Source organism: Phaethon aethereus (genome assembly GCF_964289735.1).
Source record: "Phaethon aethereus genome assembly, chromosome: 3".
Lineage (NCBI taxonomy): Eukaryota > Metazoa > Chordata > Aves > Phaethontiformes > Phaethontidae > Phaethon > Phaethon aethereus.
Genome location: NC_138576.1, coordinates 73,508,257 through 73,528,401, shown reverse-complemented (window position 1 = coordinate 73,528,401; position 20,145 = coordinate 73,508,257). Strand labels below are relative to the sequence as shown.

At 41.5% G+C, this 20,145-nt stretch overlaps 1 protein-coding gene across 1 annotated transcript; it reads left to right on the top strand.

Annotated features, from left to right (window-relative positions):
• Nucleotides 1-3,006: 3,006 nt before the first annotated feature.
• On the top strand, nucleotides 3,007-19,655 carry IYD (iodotyrosine deiodinase; the record flags this gene model as incomplete). The annotated part of the gene is made up of 5 exons (XM_081998285.1): nucleotides 3,007-3,187; nucleotides 12,464-12,658; nucleotides 14,633-14,792; nucleotides 17,320-17,476; nucleotides 19,473-19,655. The coding sequence occupies 5 exons, from the start codon at nucleotides 3,007-3,009 to the stop codon at nucleotides 19,653-19,655; spliced, it is 876 nt and encodes a 291-aa protein (XP_081854411.1).
• Between the last annotated feature and the right edge of the window lie 490 nt (nucleotides 19,656-20,145).

The window sequence follows — 20,145 nt, the reverse complement described above, 5'->3', positions numbered from 1 at the left end:
ATGTGTATGTGAATATTCAAAGTTAAAAAGAATATATTCCCTGTGGGAGAAACAGCCAGTGCCATTCAGACCACATTCCTTTTTCCTTCCTTGCCATAGAGTAGGCTGTTGAAAATGTGTCTGATGAAACCGCAGGTTCTTATTCTACTCACATGAAAAAATTTAGTATTTCTAACTGGGATTAGGTGAAGTATCTCTCCCCGTGACTGGACAGCCAGCAGGCAGAACAAATGAGTTTAAGTATCTGCTCTAAATCAAGGAGAGAGAAGATAACTTTAACACTTTTTCCCACAAGAATATTGTCCTTTCTGTTCCTGTACAGTGTATGGATTTTGGGGCTTTTTTTTAACATGCAGCCCAAGATCAATGATCCCATCAGATGTCCCAGGTCACAACTTGACTGGAAAGTAGGGAAGAGAAGATTCATGGCTCGAATTTTCAAGCAGGTCGCCCTCTTAGTCAGAGGTAGGTGCCTGTCTATTGCCAACTTTACAGGATTAAATTAGAAATCTAAGCACAATTTTTGCATATCCCCTTTATTTCATCTCTGATGGATTTATGCAGGCATTTGGCTGGTTCTGGGGGCACCTTTCTTAGACAGATCCCATACATTGCTTGGAAGGACCAGGACATACGGGGATCTGGAGACTGTGAGTTGGAGTAGGATGCACTGCAACAGCAGTGAAGTATTTATTCTGTATCTGAGCTGGGCAACTGAGAAAGCCCAGCCTGGGTACAAGCTGTGACGCAGTTTCATTTTGCCTCTAAGCACATCTAGACAATCTGTGCACAGCTGAGCAATTTGCTTGGCCTTGCCCCTTTTAATACAAGGAGCTCATATAAAAAGAGGATACATGACCAGGCTATCAGCCACACTATCATTGTGTTTGGCCAAGTAGTATGGCCACACATTCATCTTCCCGTGCAACAACCTGGCCATAAATCTGTGCTTCCCGACACACAGACCCTTCCTTAAGGCAGCCAGCAGTATTGGCTGAAGCGTGGGAAGGTAGGGAGCCTTTGGAGTGGCAGTGTCAAACGGGACCAGTAAGAGTGTTCCCAATGCTGCAAAGCCAGTGGGGTGAGAGACGTGAGTGGCTAGGGTATGGATTGAGAACCTGCCAGGATGAAGCCTGTGCGTACCCCAACTTCTTCTCTCTGCCTTGTGTGCCTGGTTTCCACATTAAGGAAAGCGGGGTTGCCCTAGGCAGGACCTGCAATGCCCCCCAGCAGGGGCTAGTGATAGCGCGTGATGCACCAGGGCCCTGAGGCACACGGTCTCCAGGAACGGTTACAGCCACGGCTGCTCCCACTTATCCTGGGTGGGCTTCTCCAAAATGCAGATTAACTTGCCATGCATGCAGTGACTTCAGCACTGGCCCTGTGCAGCATGAGGTAAGGCTTGGCAGGGCTGGTGCTTAGCTGCTGCTTAAAAAGTCTGACGGGTGCTGGTGACCGCATGCACTCAGACCACTGCTGTCTAGCCTTTCGTTATGCGGTATGTCCCAACACTCCCAGATAAAGACATCGATTTAGTGCTACTGTGTTGATGTAGTTCCCAAGCAGCTGGCTGAGGTAAAAAAACAGGTTAAGCATTTAGACACTGACCATTCTTGGATTAGACCAGTATCCTGTCACTTTTTAATCTTCCCTTTGATAAGATAGCTGAATCACAGTTTTAAAATTCACTGAAGCATAGATTTTCGGCCCTCAAATATTTCTTATTTTTATTCCCTGAATTCTTCTTTTTATTTATTCCAGAACATCCAGGATGAATAGAATACAGGGTTCTGTGAATCATCTCATTCCTGCTTCATGCGGAGGTAATGCTGCCACTTTACTTATCTGTTTTATTGACCCATTTACATAGCCAAGGTTGGCACTGCAAGCTGTGATCAATTGGTGATATTCTGATTTCCTGGGATAAGTTCAACATGACTAATTTTACAAGTTAAACATTGAAGAGATGCCATCAGTTTTTAAAAGTCACGTTCCCACTTGGCACACTCTCATAATCATTGTTACAAGCAAGGTTACTAAGATCACCGTATGTCCTGGTTTCGGCTGGGATAGAGTTAATTTTCTTCCTAGTAGCTGGTATAGTGCTGTGTTTTGGATTTAGTATGAGAATAATGTTGATAACACACTGGAGCTTTCGTTGTTGCTAAGTAGTGCTTATACTAAGTCAAGGACTTTTCAGTTTCCCACGTTCTGCCAGCGGGGGGGTGCACGGGAAGCTGGGAGGGGGCACAGCCGGGACAGCTGGCCCAGGCTGGCCAAAGGGATATTCCCCATCATCATGCTCAGTACATAACCTAGGGGGAAAGCTGGCCAGGGGCCACTGCTCAGAAACTGGCTGGAAATTGTTTGGCAGGTAGTGAGCAATTGCATTGTGCATAACTTATTTTGTATATATTTTTATTATTATTATTATTATTATTATTATTATTATTATTATTGTTATTATTATCAATAGTAGTAATAATAATTTCCCTTCCTTTTCTGTCCTATTAAACTGTCTTTATCTCAACCCACAAGTTTTACCTTTTCTTTTTTTATTCTCCTCCCCAACCCACTGGGGCAGGGGGGAGCAATGAGCAAGTGGCTGCATGGCCCTTAGTGCTGGCTGGGGTTAAAGCATAACACCGTAATGATAAAAATAAGAGGGAGAAGTGTTTTGCCTTAGTCTGGGGTTTTGGAAGATCTTTTTTTTTAATTTTACACTGGACAGTGTTTATGCGTTTGTGTATGGTCAGTGCTTCTGCTTGCTGTTTCTAAGCAGTTTCTTACCAGAAAAGATATAAATCTAGGTGTGCTTACCAGCAGAAGCACATCACAGATGAGACTGTGGGGGCGGTGGCTGAAAAGTAGAAGCAAGGATAGGGTCAAGGACTGAACCTTGGGTCCACCCCTTTCTGCTTACTGCCGTTCTGCAGTTCCCTTTTCATCCTGTCCTTTTCAAAGAAACTATTGAACTTGGAAGGAAGGCTCCACGTTTCCATAGCTATGGCACTCTTTTCTTCCCTAACCCCAGTCTTTATAGCCATTATATGTGTTTTGATGGGGGTAATACTGAAGAAGACTAATGGAGAGAAGGAAAAACGTGAGACTAAAAGCAAGCCTCTATCTCGCCCATGGGTGGATGAAGATTTAAAAGATGGCACTGACCACCACTTAGAGAAAGAAGGTAAGAAAAATCTTATCTATCTGAGCAATTTTGTTGTTTGAATTTGACCTGCTGATACGAATAAAGGAGCTGCAATCTTCTCAACTTCTCCACAGTGATGGGAATGCATAGTGCTACGCTGCTGCTGTGCCCTGAGCTCAGCTCCGTGGAAGGACGCTGGCCTGATGTCACATCACTCAGTGTAAATCTCTTATTTCCTCCAGATCCCACAGGTTGGAGTGCAAAAAGAAAATGTATTTTCAAAGACCCCTGTCTGTCCCCCTGCACAGCAGATCTCAGACCTACGAGGGACTCTGTGGGGAATGTAGGGAAAGAAAGGAGATACTGCTGAAGTCCCCCCAGCCTCTTCCCAGGTCTCATTATTGTGGGCAAAAGGAAGAACCAAGCAGAGAGTTTCTATCTACGTTTTGTAGACATCTCGTCCCACTTTACCATCCAGTGCTACCTAGTTGATCTCAGCATGCCCAGAAAAGTTGGAAATGGGTTTACTACAGTTATTACAAAAGTCCTCTGTTTGTGACATCTGTGAATGCCTATGAGAGCTTTAGCTGGATTAACATTGGGATCATAGTGTTTGGGAGGTATGTTGATCAAATATTTAAGAACAAAATGTGGTGATGGTGCTAACCTCTGTTCACTGAACTACATATCTGAACCTGTACAGAATGCACCCCCGCCTTTTTTTTTTTTGCAATTGAGATTTCTGATGCACAGCTTGGGCAAAAGTCTGAACACAAAATTTACCTTTCCTTCTTTTTGCTTCCTGACGACCCTCTGTTAGCTCCCTTTATTTTCTCGTGAAATAAAAATCTAAAGAGTTCTGTTCCTATGCAGTCTTTAAACTTGAGTTAATACAGTTATTTGGGTTTTTGGCCTTTTGTTTGTTTAATTGTTTTTACTCAAGCAGGTTTCAAAGGGGTTTTTTGTGTGTTTTTTTTTCCCATAAGGACATATTCCCCAAGTCCGCTTGCAGGAATCTTGGAATTTACATTCTTTCTGCATGTAAACCTTTTTTTGAGAACCATTATTTCTCTTTATTTCTCAGTGTTCAGTGTACTTTGAGTTAGTGTTGTGTATCAGTTTCCAGAAATAGTTGATACTCGGAACCTTTTAAACCATGTTGACTATTTCCCAAATATATAAAGCTTCTTTAAAGATTAGTTCATACGTTGTACCCTCCTTTGTACAATGCAAAATAGATTCTGTATAAAGTTATCCTATGTTTTCTTTGTCACTAATGCCTTACTAGTTCAGTTAAATGGCTGCAAATTAAAATTCCTGCGGGTAGTTCAAGTGATAATCTATGAATTGTCAGTGACATCTTTGACTACAGCTGTTTCTATCAATTTAAAAATTTAGATCCTCTAAATAAACAAGCCTATTAGCTCTTAACAAGGAGCCTCGCTGCCACAGCTCCATACGTAAAATGTTATTCCTTTATGTCTTAGTTGTTTTCCCTTTTATTCAGGTGCTAAATTCAAAAATGTACTAGTTTTGAATTGCTTACAAAAAATTAGTAGACAGATATGTTTGTGCTGTTGCTAAAAGAAGATTTATTCATTTTAAAATTAAACCTCTCTCAATGTACCATGTAATCCAATATTAAATTAGGCTTTCTTGCTACGTTGCTTTTAACAACAAATAACCATCTTTCCCTTAATGCTGTGTGGTTCAAAACCAACATCTTTGCAAAACAGGCATGTATTTTGTCTCCAGAAAAATTAAAATAATTGCAGCATGCCTGGGGAATTTTTTCTTCAGCAGGGGAAAGCCCAGCCTAAGCGAGAAGAGAATATGGCCACCTTGGTAAGGATCTGCTACTCTGCTAACTCTGCAATTAAGGATCAAAACATACTCACCTTGTGCCAGTGTTAAAATTTTCACTGATTGCACTAGATGCTGAAATGGGAACGTGGATGTAAACAGAGATTTTCTTAATAGTAGAGAGTATTTTACCTGCTGTGCAAATTCTACGACTTTACTAATGTATCTTGCTTTATCCAAAAAGCTCATTTCTACTTACATGCCTCAAGCTGACTTGTGTTTAAAGACCAAGTTCCTCTGAGGAGAATTTGAGGTAGGTGAGATGAAATATTTTTAAGGCTCTGTCTACAGCTCGAATCGAGGGCTGCCGCGGGTGAAGCAGCTGAGTTTTGAGCAGCCCCCTGACAGGAAGGGGCAGCTGAAGACCAAGTCTTCTCCTGCGTGTCCATGGCCGCAGCGAGGGCGCATTGCCAAGCGTGAAGCGCGCTGCAAGGAAAGCGCTGAACTTACCGGGGCATCATCAGCCCCCCGGCCCTTCCCGCAGGTGGCACAGCCAGGAACGTTTCCCCCGAGGGGGGCATGCCTTTGAGCTGCGGAGCGTTCGCTGTAACTACCTGGAGCGCTTGGGCAGACTCAGTAGGGTCACTTAATGGTGGTGAAGGGCAGAAGGGGGAGAGCCAAGTGCTCCCAAGCTTGTCCGTGTTATGCTTTCGACAGCTGAAGAGAAGGATGTTTCTCAGAGGAGCCAGAAACCAAACCAAAACTTTGGTTGAGTGCAAAGCATTCACGCAGTGTGTTTGTTCAATGCCTTAGCTGGCAGTACTTCAGATTTCTTTGCGTACGCAGCTTTCCTATAATTTTTTCCTTTGTTTGTGCGATCCAGAATGAGAGGCTGTTGTGCTGTGGATTGTTAAGAATGTTCTGTATGTGTGTGTATCTGGCCGTGCCTTGCTTTAGGCCACATGTGATTAGCAATTAGATACAGATGAAAAAGACATTATTTCAGCCTTGCCTTGAACGATGAGCCACAGGGGCTCTCTGCTAGGGCATCCGATCCCCAAAATGGTGGTACCTAGTCTCCCACCGCTCCGGGTTTACACACTTAGATCTTGCAAAGACAATTTCTGGCATATGATTCAGTCTTTAGCCCAGGGATCTTACTGTATATTGGTGCTGAAATCATGCCCTTCCCCAGTTAATTACAATACACCTGTTAGGCTCAAGTCAAGAACAAACATAAGTCACTTCCTTGGTCATATATTCAAATCAATACAATTGATGGATAAAGTAAATACAGACGCAGTTTAGAGTGGTGTGGAGGATGCGAATGAATTTTATTTGTACCCTTGTTACTCTGGGGATCAGTTGCAGAGATTACTAGCAAAGGCATTTTATGACTACGTATTAATTGTGAGGACTTTGCTTGGTGATGTACTCTACTTAAGGGCTATAAAGCGATGTGCAAAGGCCCAAATGCGCCAACTCTTCTGAAAATGCAGTGGTCAATGCTTATGATATGTCTTGTAATAGACCTCTCTCACTTAGAAGTCTCTCTCCTCTCCCCAATTTCAAAGGCTTCCCATATCTTTTAATAATAATAGCAACATGAATGAGGCTGTAGCAATTTAATTTTCCAATTCAATGACAGTTCATGCTTTGAGTTGTTTAGGAACACAGGACTTACATCGACATGATGCATCATTGTTTTTATCTCCCTGCTGCTGCAGACACCTCCAGCTTTTGTTGTCAACTGAATGAACTTGAAAACTGGCCTTTTTTGACCTTTAACCTTGCTGGAAGGCTATTCCAGAACTTCATGCTATGGGTTAAAGATCCTTCTCTGCCTGCCTGCCTGCTCAAACTTATTTAATACTAGTCTATACCAATTTTTCCTGTTCCATCCTCTTTTTAGTTTGAAGGATACTTTTCCAGCCCTGGTGTATACCCTTCCTGTGGTTTATAGACAGCAATCAGATTACCTCTCAGATTTCCTTTTACTATGTAAACAAATTTTCTCTTTATAAAACAGTCACTCCTTTCCTCTGAAGATCTTAAGAAGTCTTCTGCAACTATATTCCAGTTTAAGGCAATTCTTACAATATTTTGATACAGGCGTCTTTCTTCCAGGGTCTGCCTCTTCTACTTGACACTTGACCAACTCTTGGGGTGTCCAGGATCAGCCTGCTAACCACTGCTTATAACCTGCTTGTAAGGTACTCCACCTCTTCTAATTCTCTATTAGCCACACATTCAGTTCAGGATTAGATTCATTACTGGGATTCCTGTAGTGGCAGATTATGTAGCAGTCTGCCATTAATCAAGCAAAAAACCCCACAGGGTCCATTGCCCAGCATTTTAAGTCCAAAGATCTGAAAGCTTTCTTTATATGCATTTAATTGTATCTTTAACCAGGAAAAGAGGATTGGAACAAGATTTCTATGCTTAGCAAACAATTCCTTAGAGACAATCAAGAAAGAGCTGGTTTGGAAAGTAAATGCAATGGTCTAGACTGAGGTTAGTAGTGAGGTTTCTCAAGGATCAGTCTCAGGACCAATTATTAATATTATCTTGTGGTCTTTACATAAAACCAAGGAGTGTACAAGTGAAATTTCTTAATGACATACAACTGGGATCCAATAACACAGGGAAGAGTCAATATAGGTAAAATAAGTGGCCAACAGAAATGAAATGACAAGTCATTGTTCTCAGTGTCAGTTTATGTTTTTAGAAACTTATGGTAAGAATTTTTGCTACAAACTGAGGCAAAATTTATTACATGATTTGTAGGCTGATTATAAACTCCCATATGAAATGCTGAAAAGAACACAAACATCATCCTAGAATGTATCCAGAGAGGAATTTCTGATAATTAAAGAAATAGTACTTTTAAAATGAGATTTCACTTGGGATATCTGAGCCAAAACCATTTCAGACTTGCTTAAAGAGCAGGAAGCCTGATAGATATTGCAAATGTACAACAGAATTGGTGGCAATCTTGAGAATGTGGCCAACCAGATAATAGACTGACTATGGACTTTGTCCATCAAATGATGAAATAGAGAGATGTAAACAAGACATTTGTAGTCTTGTATAATGTGACTATACAAACAGGAATATGTCTAAACACAGCAAGTAAAGATATAGAGAGCATGCACTAAGCAGATGGTGCTGATAATGATTTTAGCTTAGCATATGGATAATGTTAACCACTAAGAATGAATAGTAGACACATGATGGAAGAGAATCAGTAATAGATGAATTTATTAAAAAAAAAATGCTAGGAGAGTTTTGGTTTTGTGTGTCAGTTCTTTTTCATCTAGGTTCTTTTTCTGCCTCAGCCAGTATTGCCATTTTGAGTGTATTAAGGTTTTTAAGTTTTGCTTACAAAACTTAAGCTTCAATACTGTGATTCTCACAATTTCCTTCTCACTAGTCACGTCACATTTGTCCCATGTTCAACATCTTTGAAAGTACATTTGAACCATCTTGACCACACAACAGCTTCACTTCTTTTCTTTTCTTCTATGTACATGGGAAAAAAAACAACCCACAAAACAAGCAAACAAACCTCTCAAAATTTAACTCAGCTTGACCTTAGGTAATACTGCAAGTTTTATACTTTGTCTCTTATAGCACCTAGGTTTCTGTGCTAACTAATCCTTTTCTTCCATTCCTAGTTGCCTAAAGATCATTTAATTGAGATATTTATTTAACCAATTACATCTAAGGTTAATTATATACCTCTGATTTAAAGAAATACCAAATCTCTCTGCTTCTGGATCCCTGAGTTCTTTAATCTGAGTTCTTCCGCTTAATTTTTCTTAATGCTTTGTTTTCCCCAAGTTTGCTTAAAAATTGAGAGCCACGATTATAGACCTGCTTTCCCTTACCCTTTCATTTAGTCAATTAAATTGAATGAACTGATAATCTCAGTTTAAGGGTTCTTTTTTTATAAATTCCTCCCCTCTCACTGAAACCAAGAGAGTCACTGCACCAAGAGAAGAACAGGTTATTTGATTAAGTTATTGAATGCTTCAGCTGGGAAGCCTGGTTTCTAGTATTATGATATTTCATCTTCAGTGTATACCTAGAAAGCTATGCTTCTGCCATGTACGTCATCATAATGATATGTTTGAGGTAATATGACCCTTAAAGATGTGGTCTGATCTAAATGTGACCCTGGAGGGCCTTTGTAGGCTTCACACTGTCTCAGAAGACAGTTAATCTCAAAAAGCAACCCTTTTTTTAGCCATGCTACTTTTCTATTTCCTCCAGCCTTTGCTCCAACTTGACAAACTTCTTTTGTAAAGATTTTCAATATTTTATAGACTAGTCTTGGTATCTTTAACTCAAAATGATTGTTGATGGTTTTGCAATAATACTAGAAAAAGAGATGACTGAGCAGAGCTTGGATTTGCTTAGGAGGCAAGGTTAGACCATCAAGTGTCCTCCATCAGTGGCTGAATAAAAATATGGTGTATTGAATGTATGCTATTTCCTATTTTCTGAACTTTGATAAAACCTCATCATAAGAAAGTAAATAGTGAGAGGACATAAGAACTTTTGGGTCCTGGAGTTAGTTTTATTTGACTGTTTCTAGGCTAGAAATAGTCTATTTCTATTTCCCAGGACACTGAACATTGTAAGCTTGGGAAATGGACAGGGATGATCACTACAACACGTTGATATAAGCACAGACACTACAGTCTCACCTGAGATTTTCACCAAAACACTAATCTAGTACTTACTTTCAACATAGTTTTCTGGTCAGATTCTGCCTTCTGATAGACAAAGCACAGCCTCAGCTGACTTCAGGAATCTTTTTGTTATCATAATGAAAATATTTCTCTCATTTAGAAGCTCCTCTTATGTGAGTGCCTATGGATAGAATTAAGATGTGTGTCGTTCTGTGTAACTGCTAAATTTCAGTTCAGCAATGAGTATCCTTGTTGTAGTAGCAGTACTGCTGTACGCAATATGGATTTGGAGAGGGAGAATTTATTTTTTCATAGCAATCAAGAGAGTTGCAATAGGCTATCCAGTTTCCAGGTCTGTAAGTCCTTCAAGAGAAGCTTGCAGGAGTGGTTATGTGCCCAAAGTTTGCATGATTTTCTGTCCTGACTGAGGAAAGCATTTTCCCTCTGTAACCCTCCTGCTCTATGTCACTTTTACAGCATGTGAAGAAACTCTGCATACAGGATATATACAACTTAAGACTACAAAGAGATTATGTATTGGCTAATACACCTAAGAGAGGGAGGGCTAATGAGATACTATGTTGAGCAGTGATATATTTATCAATCCTAATGAGACACCTTCTGAATTTCTCTACTGGCCAGACAGCCCTCAGTCAAGTCAGAAAAGGTTGCTGCGTCACCATCTCCCAACTCCCTGCTTTTCCCCTTAGGGTTTTATACATTTTTGGGACGTCCCTTTTTCTCTCAAATCCCTTGGCTGCCAGCCATTGCTGTCTCAACTTCTTTCTGTCTGTAGAAGGCTTTTTACTTTTATCGTTTCTTTCTTTCTTATCTAGTAGGGTTTTAGCTCATGTCCTTTCGCACATCTTCACAGCAATCATCTCAGTAAAACGGATCCAAGGTCACTGTGCCTCTGATTACATGGGCCCTGCCCTCTAGGCTGAGAGTTACACCTTCTTCCGAACCACCAGGCAGAGACGCAAGAGGCAGAGTTACTCTGCGAGTATGCATCCTGCGAGTTACTCCACAACTTCATTCCCCGTGAATCTTCAAGGAGAGGTTGCGTATTGGCTTTTTACCAGCTTAATGCGGTGGTCCTTGAAAATGGCATCCTGTGGTAGCGTGCATACATAGAGGAGGTGGGAAGGATACTGAGCTCTAACCGCCTCCCTGCCTCCCCTCCTCGGCTACTCTACCACTCTAAAACATGTAGGATGTTGAACACTGGGTCCCCAACAGAAGCTCTTCCTCTCAACATCCTATTGCACAACAGTACTTGCTAGTGTAAACAGAGCTTTTGTAACCCCGTGGTATTCCCTTCACTGAGTGTGGAGGAGGAACAACAAAAACGGGATGTGAAAGTCTCTGAAAGAGAAGATCACCAGAATCCTAGCAAAGGGCAAATACTAGTCAGCCGGTTGCTATTGAATGGTAGGTAATCTACTTTACTAAATGTAAACCACAAAGGGAACAATAGGAAGAGCCATCTTCTTTCTTTTTCAGTTTGAGTGTGCAAGATGCCCACAAAAATAATTTTTACAATGGGTCACTGCTCGCCATTACCCTGGAGCCAGGTCCTTGCAGACTGTGACCAAGAGTGTTAAACAAACAAACTTTCTGGCTGGCTTCTTTGTATGCGAAATGAAATGAATGTTGTTTGGGGACCAGAATCCTTCTGTTTCGATCCAAAATATGAAACTGGATATATTGCAGCCTCTTGTACGTGCTGAGCCACACTTGTGAATATTTCACTGCTGTTCATAAAATGAACAAAAAACCAGCCTGGTCTCTAAGGCAACTGCATACTACTAGAACACAGAAATAATTGCTGCATGAATTTGCACTGGCAATTGATGTGATTCCAGAATAATAGCCTAATGGCGACTGAAAAAGAACTGGATTTTTTTTTTTCCTGTCTCAGCCCTCTGTAGCAGATTGCTCAATACTATTGACTAGTGGAAATGCAAAATTTAAATGGCTTTAACTTCCACATCATGGTTGCAAAAAATGTGTTCTCTGATGATTCTAGGAATGCAGGGGAGGAAGAATTGATGTCAGAGACAACAGAAGATGCATTTTGTAGTATAAAACAACCCCAGAGACAGATTTCAGTGAAATGAGGCACCATTTTGAGTTCTTTAATTAAAGACAAGAAACACAATATCATACATTTGATATGTTCTTAACCTAAGTATAGATGCCTGTCACTCATTTCCCTTTTGCTGAAAGTATCATGAAACCAAAGTACTTGACCACAGAGTCACATTTGTGTAGAGCCTAGATTTGCAATGCTTCTGCTGTGAAACATGAATATTTCATATATGCTGACATTCAGCTCTTCAGAGGAGATTTTACATGTCTTGGTAGTTAAGCTCTCTCCTTAACTTCAGTAATTTGATTGATTTTTTTCTTTTTAGACTGCTGAGGAAGGAACACACAGCTTCACACTTACTTACTGAGAAAAGTGGGCTGAAAGGTTGGCCATCTTTTCATTGCTGTTTCAGCTTGTAACCCGTTTTTACAGGCAGGCTTGCAGACTGAAGTGGAGAAGGCCATAACTTCCTCATGGATCAGACTTGCTACAGCCAGCTGGGACCCTCTTGCCTCTCAGTATTTAAACAAGATGTTTATTCAGTAGCTGGGGCTAGGGATCAATGAGTTGCGTCAGCTGGAACCTCAGACTTTGCCTTTCCAGTGGTGTAGAAGTGCAATGTATGCCAGTGCAGGCTAAAGTGCATTACGGTGGTGAATGCCAAAGATATAAACAGCATTCTCCAGCAAAAATAAATCCCTAACCACTTTTATTTTCTTGCAGAGGTTGATGAAGACTGGCAAGGACTTGATGAAAACATTGCCCATGTCCCCTTCTTCGCAGAGCGCTATTCTGAGGCTGAAATGATTAAAAGGTCACAGATGTTTCATGAGCTTCTTAGTAAGAGGCGGTCTGTCAGGTTTCTCAGTGATGAGCCAGTCCCCAGGGAGGTTATCGATAATGTCATCAGAACAGCAGGTATGGTACTGAGTGGTTCAAGGTCTGGGGAAAAAAGAAGCAAGCTTCAGCATTGCTGTTCAACTGTGTAAAAGGGATGTGGAAAAGCCAAGGGAATTGTCACTTGGCTTCTGGTTTTCCTACATGCACCTGTAGCCATAATGAATGAGCACCCATTGATTGATTGGAAATTACTCAGCTTGAACAACTACTGCATTTCAACAGCATGAAACAAAACATTTCATTTTTAAGATTTAAAAGATGTTATTTTAAATATAATTGATGTACAGTTTAGTGAAATATCTTTCAAATCGAAGTATTAAAGTAGTTCTCTCAAAAATGTCAAACCATGTGTATTTCATATGTTTTAAAATTTCATTCTTTATGATGATATTTTTCATGTGTGGTTTTTGTTTGTTAGGTCTTTTTTCCCCAAAACAAATTGATGAAATTTTCTCAGCCATGCAAAATTTTTCGGTTGACATAAACAGTTGGGGTTTATTATGGGGAAAAAAGTTGCAGTCTAGAAAAAAACCCAACTTTTCCAGTCTTTTCAGCATCAGTGCCAGGCCCCTGTTGTATATGACTGGAAAGTTATTCTGAGGACTCTGATCAAGGTTATTTGACCGAGTGTCAGAAAAGAATTTTCCTTTATTTTTTTGTGAAAGTATGTGCTTCAAATCATTGCTGTAATGTCCTGGCCTAATCTCATCTCTGCGTTACTCACATTGACTTCATCCAGGAGTGGTTTTGACCCTCATTATTTCTCTTATTCTATGAACCAGTCACTGTTATTATAGAAAATATTCACAAGCTGCCCTAGAGAAAAGTTCAGTAGCCTCTAGCAGGATTAATAATATAGAGATTCTTAGCATTTGAGGTGCATTGTTTTCGCTTTAAAAACTCTAAGCAGCTCTGTTACTGCTCTGTAACGAGTTTCCATCTTCCTCTAATTAGCTGGGAGTCATTAAAACACTGATCATGTTTTGGCAAATGCAGCAAAGCGAACAAGCCTGGAGTGCAGATGAAGTACTTAGTAACCCTGAAAGCTTTGGGCTGTGTGGAGGAAAGGAAAACAAAGCAAAGCATAAATGCCATCAGTTCTTACCCAAACCTGAGGAGAGGCAAGGTTCATGATATAAACACATTTTAATATAAAAGATAATTCAAGCTGCTTATTCAGTGTTTCTCAAACTGAAACCAGTGATTAGGTGCTTAGGTAAGAAAATATTGTATGTGTTCAAGACCTTTAAATATTTTTAAAATCTGTATGAGCTGTTAGAGAGACCTGAACAGTCTCCTTAACCTATTTCTCTGTGATCTTGTACTATATTCTTCAGCTTCTGGCTTTTATCTGCTAAGCAGTTAAAATGTTCTCCAAAGGTGCTGGTGTGTAATGATCAGGGCTGAATGAGCAAGTGCAGATTTAATATGTGCACACCTACATACACCAGCTGTCTTTGGGACAACAAACTCAAACCTGTATGCTATATGGCAGATGTCTGCATTGTGCAGCTCCTCATTTTAGTCAGCGACAGATTCCTGCGGGTGGGCGCTTAGCCTCGTTTCCCTGAAAGCAGTAGCTTTGCCCTTCAGCTAAAACCATGTCTCAGAGTTGGTTGCATATTCAAATGGTGCGTTGCTTTGGGTATAATGCTTTGCATTAACATCACTGTGTGCATATATTGCACCGTAATGCTGCCTCACCATAAGAACCACAAAGGGATTTTTACAAATCCTTAACTTTTGTTTCCTGTAAGATGGCTGTATGAAAGGACTAACCTCTGTCATGGAATGGGACTTTACATTCTTTGAGAAACAAATGAACAGAGGTTGTCTGCCAGAATTTATCTCAGTCCTTTTGTTCCCATCTCATCAACTTGCATCCCCATTGCTCCGTTGGTCAGTGTGTAGAGGAAGACCTGATACTCTCGCTGCACACCCTCCCTCAGCATTGTGCCAACTGAGTTTTCATCTTTCTGGTTTTGTACTAAGGTACTTCACCCAGTGGAGCGCACACTGAGCCCTGGACCTTTGTGGTAGTGCAAGATCCACATTTAAAACATAAGATTCGTGAGACTGTAGAAGAAGAGGAGGAAATCAACTACAAAAAAAGGATGGGAGACAGATGGGTTAATGACCTGAAAAGATTGAGGTAAGAAAAAGACAATTGGCTAAGGGCTTTGAAAGGAGCTGTGTTTTGATCTAGGAAAGACTATATTGGGAAGTTTTAGTCATGCTTTTTTTTTTTTTTCCTCTTAATTTTTTCCCACTTATTTTCAGGAAGGTAAAAAAAACCCCTGGAAATATTCCGCTCAATTTTTAACACCTGGTTTTTAAAATGTTCTTTCAAGTCCATGCTTCTTAAACTCTCACTAGTTTTCTGGTGCTGCTCATGAGGGCAGCTGTAAATATTTCCCACATCCTGACAGCAGAAAAAGAAGGAAAGCAGGGTCAGAGACTGCCTCAGCCAGAGAGTTGCCAAGGTCGCTATGTTGTGGTCCTTTTACTAATTTAAAGTTGGGAGGAAAAGACTCCTGTCTGAGGAAAATGGAGTTCCCACACAGCAGGAGCTGAAAAGAAATATTACTATCTATATGTTAATTCTGGCTGCCTTGTTTTACAGGCCAGGTGAGATGCAGCATTTGACTGACACACAGAAAAGAAAAACTCACTATGCCTGTGTGCTTCAATCTTACCTGAAGAATCATAGAATCACAGAATGGTTTGGGTTGGAAGGGACCTTAAAGATGATCAAGTTCCAACCCCCCTGCCAGGGGCAGGGACACCTTCTGCTAGACCAGGTTGCTCAAAGTCCCATCCAACCTGGTCTGGAACACTTCCAAGGATGGGGCATGCACAATTTCCCTGGGCAACCTGTTTCAGTGCCTCACCGCCCTCATAGTGAAGAATTTCTTCCTTATACTTAGTCTAAATCTACCCTTTCAGCTTAAAGCCATTACCCCATGTCCTATAGCTATAGGCACTGATAAAAAGTCTGTCCCCACCCTTCTTATAGGCCCCCTTTAAGTACTGGAAGGCTGCAATAAGGCCTCCCCAGAGTCTCCTCTTCTCCAGGCTGAACAACCCCATCTGTCTCAGCCTGTCTTCATAGGAAAGGTGCTCCATCCCTCTGACCATCTTCATGGCCCTCCTCTGGACTTGCTCCAACATATGTTGTGGGGGGACCCCAGAGCTGGACGCAGTGCTCCAGGAGGGGTCTCAGAAGAGCAGAACAGAGGGGGAGAATCACCTCTCTCGACCTGCTGGTCACGCTTGTTTTGATGCAGCCCAGGATACGGTTTGCCTTCTGGGCTGCAGGCGCACATGAAGGAAAGAAAAGAAGAATGAAGTAAGTAACTCAGATGTTCAGCACACTCATTCCCGTTGCATGGCTTGGTCTTGATTCTCAAGTTGATAGGAATTTTATTGAGTAAAAGCACCACAGTTTAGAAAATTGAAGTGATAAAAGAAGCTTGTCTTGAATTCTTCTAGCATCCTTTTCCATTTCTTCCTCCCTCTCGCTTTTAATATATTTCTAAGATTCGGAAAGAATGTTTGGAAAGAAAAGCTTAAAAATATGTGTAGAATCGTGCCTTGGTGGCTGGTTCATAAAATTGCCCCCAGTAAAAGGGATCATGTACTCTCTATCTTGAAACTTTTCCAAGCATTTGACTCCATTGTTTTTTGGTTTTTTTCTATGTAGCCTCTGTTGCCATAACTATTGCCCGGTTTTTTCCTGTTTTTTGCCAAACAATGAAGCTCCCAAAGTCATTGGAAGCTTTGCTGTTGACTGAGGTAGCCCCAAGGGGTGTCTGTATGCAAGTGCTGAATTATGCAGTATTTAATTGTTTCAAATACCCTCCAAAGTCTGACTGACTTGCTTAACTTCACACAACGGGAAGAGGTTTACTGAGTCTTGGCTTGTCAAATGAAGCATATACGTAAAGCTTTATAGGGTTGATTTCCCCTACTTGTTTCATAATGTTATTATTTTTCAGGTGCTTATGTGCTATGTAAATTTATGTGCTATGTAAACAACTAAAATATAGTATTGCTTATATATATATTTTCAGTGGGAACATTAAAAAGCACACACTTTCTTATCTAAATCCTACATCATAATTGTATATATTGTCATTAAAAAAATCAGGAACCAAATGTATTCTAACAGCGCTGAAATACCCAGAAACAGAACAACATTTTTTGCTGTGAGAATATATTTAGGTTTACCTCTTAGACCAAGCAATTTTGAACTTTTCTGACAGCAGTTTTCCCTGCAATCACAAAAAAAATGTTGGCACTGCTGGTAACAGGTGGAACGGCAATTCTGCAAAATTCCAGGAATTAAATAATCTCAAAGGCAAATGCTCATGAGGCCCGTTCATAGATAAGGGGTCAAGAACTACCTCCTATTTTTATGCAATTCCACTCTTCAGAGTGAATGCATCAACTCCTCAGCTGAATCTATTAAAATTGAGAACTGTATTCAAACTTTTTTTTTTTCAGAAGTATTTCTATTTAAGCTGATAATACTTAATCCTTTGCAATAAATATTCTAAGCTTTAGTTTACTGCTATAATTGTCATACACCTTTAGTGGCCCTTTGCAGACAGTAAATGTGACTTATGGGAAAGTGAACAGGTTGCAAAACAAATGTCTCAAACATTATTCTTTTGCAGAACAAACTGGATCAAAGAGTACTTGGACACTGCTCCATATCTGATCCTCATTTTCAAGCAGGTATATGGGCGGCTTCCAAATGGCAAAAAGAAGACCCACTACTACAACGAAATTAGTGTTTCTATCGCCTGTGGCATCCTGCTTGCTGCGCTGCAGGTACGTTGACAGAACTGACATACTGCGAGTCGATATATCAATTTGGGTTACATACCAAGACTATTCTGCCCAAATGAGGGTAGAACCCAATTTAGATTTTAACATTATCAGTCCTCTGGATTACTCCAATTCCTGGCAATATGTCTTAGTTTTGAGTTACTCTGCACAGGCCCACATCTGAGAAGGTGATTCCTACCCTCAGGACTGATTAACAAGAAGAAAAATGTAATGCAGCTTACTTCCAGAGTTGTCACTCTTCTCCCAGCACAGGCTTCAGCCCCTGTGATTTCTGCCTTCTGCTCACAGGGCTGACAGGGTCTGCAGATTACCCAGGCATGGCTGTACAGTGCCGCACTGGCCCCTGCTTTTCAGTAATCCCTAAAAAATGGCTTGACCCCAAATCATTTCTAGTACACAATGCTGGAAAAAAATATCAGGGACGTATTTCACAGAACAGGCTGTACTATTTCAATCAGTTTTTCCGAGGCATTTCTGAAAGTGAAGTGATCTGTAAAGCTCAACATGTTTGACACCAGCCAGTTGGATTTTCTCGGCGGTTTCTCAGTGCGCAATTCTGCTTGTTGTATCTGATGTACTCACACAGATGTTTAAATAGTGAAGCTATTCCAGTTGCTAACTTGGCCTGTCAGCAGGATAACAGTAAGGTGCCACCTCTTATATTAGGTCAATTTCCTACCAGGAACTGCCAGTTCTCCTCCATTCTGTTTTGAGTGACGCTTCCTTGCCCACACTGCTGCTCCTTGGGAGGATCTTCAGGATAGGAAATCTGAGAAGTGAGCAGTGCAGAAGCACATCGCTGGGGTGTTGCTGCTCTGTGGCTGCACAGGGCTCTGTATTGTCCCTCCATGGAGCTGAGAGCAAAGGGGACGCACAGGGAGTGGGGAGAACCAGCACTGTGTAGCTAGTGCCTTAGTCAGAAGCAGTAGGAGTGACAAGGCTCCACTTTTCCCTGTGCCAGCCCACCATCAGGTGGGATTTCTGAGGCTCCCTGCCAGCTGTTAAGCTCCTTAGTGATATCTCTTTCCCGGCTCTTAGAAATTGTCAACATTAAAGGACACAGTGCCACGGACTCATAACCTTGAGCACCACCTCTCTTAGCTCTTCCACTATAGTGATGGTGAGCACCACCGCTATTCGTTCTTCTCTTCAGAAGATCATAGAGGTTACTTAACACGAGAGGCCTGTTGCCTGAGCACCTCTGCCTGGCTGCCTTTAATATCTCAAAGCCTCCCCAAACACTTGCTTTAAGTGACAGGGAGGCTAAAATCCACATGTGCAACTCTCAGGAAGCATCTCAGCTGTGTGGTCATACCTTGGATAATGTCAGCTCTTTACTGTTTGTCAGATTGTTTAGCTTTTTTTGTGAAATTTCGTATGAGAGGAAGAGTGATGCATAGACTTATTTTGGGGTTCTGATGTAAGCCAGAACATTGGCCACTGCGAGACATGGCAACAGACGCCTGTGGCAACTTCTGAGGCAGAGCCTGTGCCCCCTGTCCCCATGAGGTTCAGCTCTTGAGCAAGAACAAGTGTTCACAAAGCTGTAAGGCATCTTCCTGCCAGCTGTATGGGGGAAAGAACAGAAACATTTCTCGGTATGAGACAGATGATCCACATGGGATGATATTCCAATGATATCTCTGCAACTGCCTCTCAGCTTCTCTGTAGCCATGGGTCCTCCATTACACAGAACACTGCAGGCAGGCTCTTGCTGTACCACATACAGACATGTCAGGCAGAATGTGCTGTTGATGCAGTGGAGAAATGCTGTACTTTTCTGTAAGCAAAGCTGGCATCTTTTATGGTACCGTTGAGGCTATTAGTAAATCAGATGTTCTAAAGCCTGCAGCAGAGTCTAACAAAGCAGCATTTCTGGGCTAGTCAATATGACAGTGTGTACAGGTCTGGTGGGAATAACAGATACAAATACAGAGCACAGCCCTGTCTCACTCTGTTGCTCTCTGTCTTGCTGCAGAATGTGGGTCTGTACACCGTGACTTCCACACCCCTCAACTGCGGCCCCCAACTCCGGGTGCTGCTCCAGCGCCCTGCTAATGAGAAGTTGCTCTTGCTACTCCCTGTTGGCTATCCCAAGAAAGATGCTACTGTGCCTGCGCTGACCCGAAAGCCACTGGAAGACATCATGGTGGTCATGTGAGCCCAGCGCCACACGGAAGGAGCATATCCCTGCTGCCAGCTAGTAGCGGTTGGACTTGACGATCTTCAAGGTCTTTTCCAACCTAAGTGATTCTATGATTCTAAGCAGCAGCACGCTGAAGCTGTCCCTGCTGTTTCTGTGTGTCATCCTCCTATGTCACTGCTGCTCTGCCTGTTTACATCTATATTTCTTTTAGTGCTAGCAATCATGGTGGCTGCTTCTACTGATAACAGCAAGTAGTCAAGCACCGTGCATTTGACAGATGCTATTTCCAGTGAGTCCAGGCAGTTGTTCTGGGAGACACGTGCAGTGGCATTCAAATGACCTTCGTCACTCAATTTTTTTCTTATGCATTGTAGGGACAAATCTCCCCTTGAACTGGAACATGTATTCTCCTTATATTTTTTGATTACCATTACACAGTTATTTTAACTTCAGAATTTTAATGGAGGTTGTATTAAAAGCTATAAACAGGTCAAACTCAGCTGTC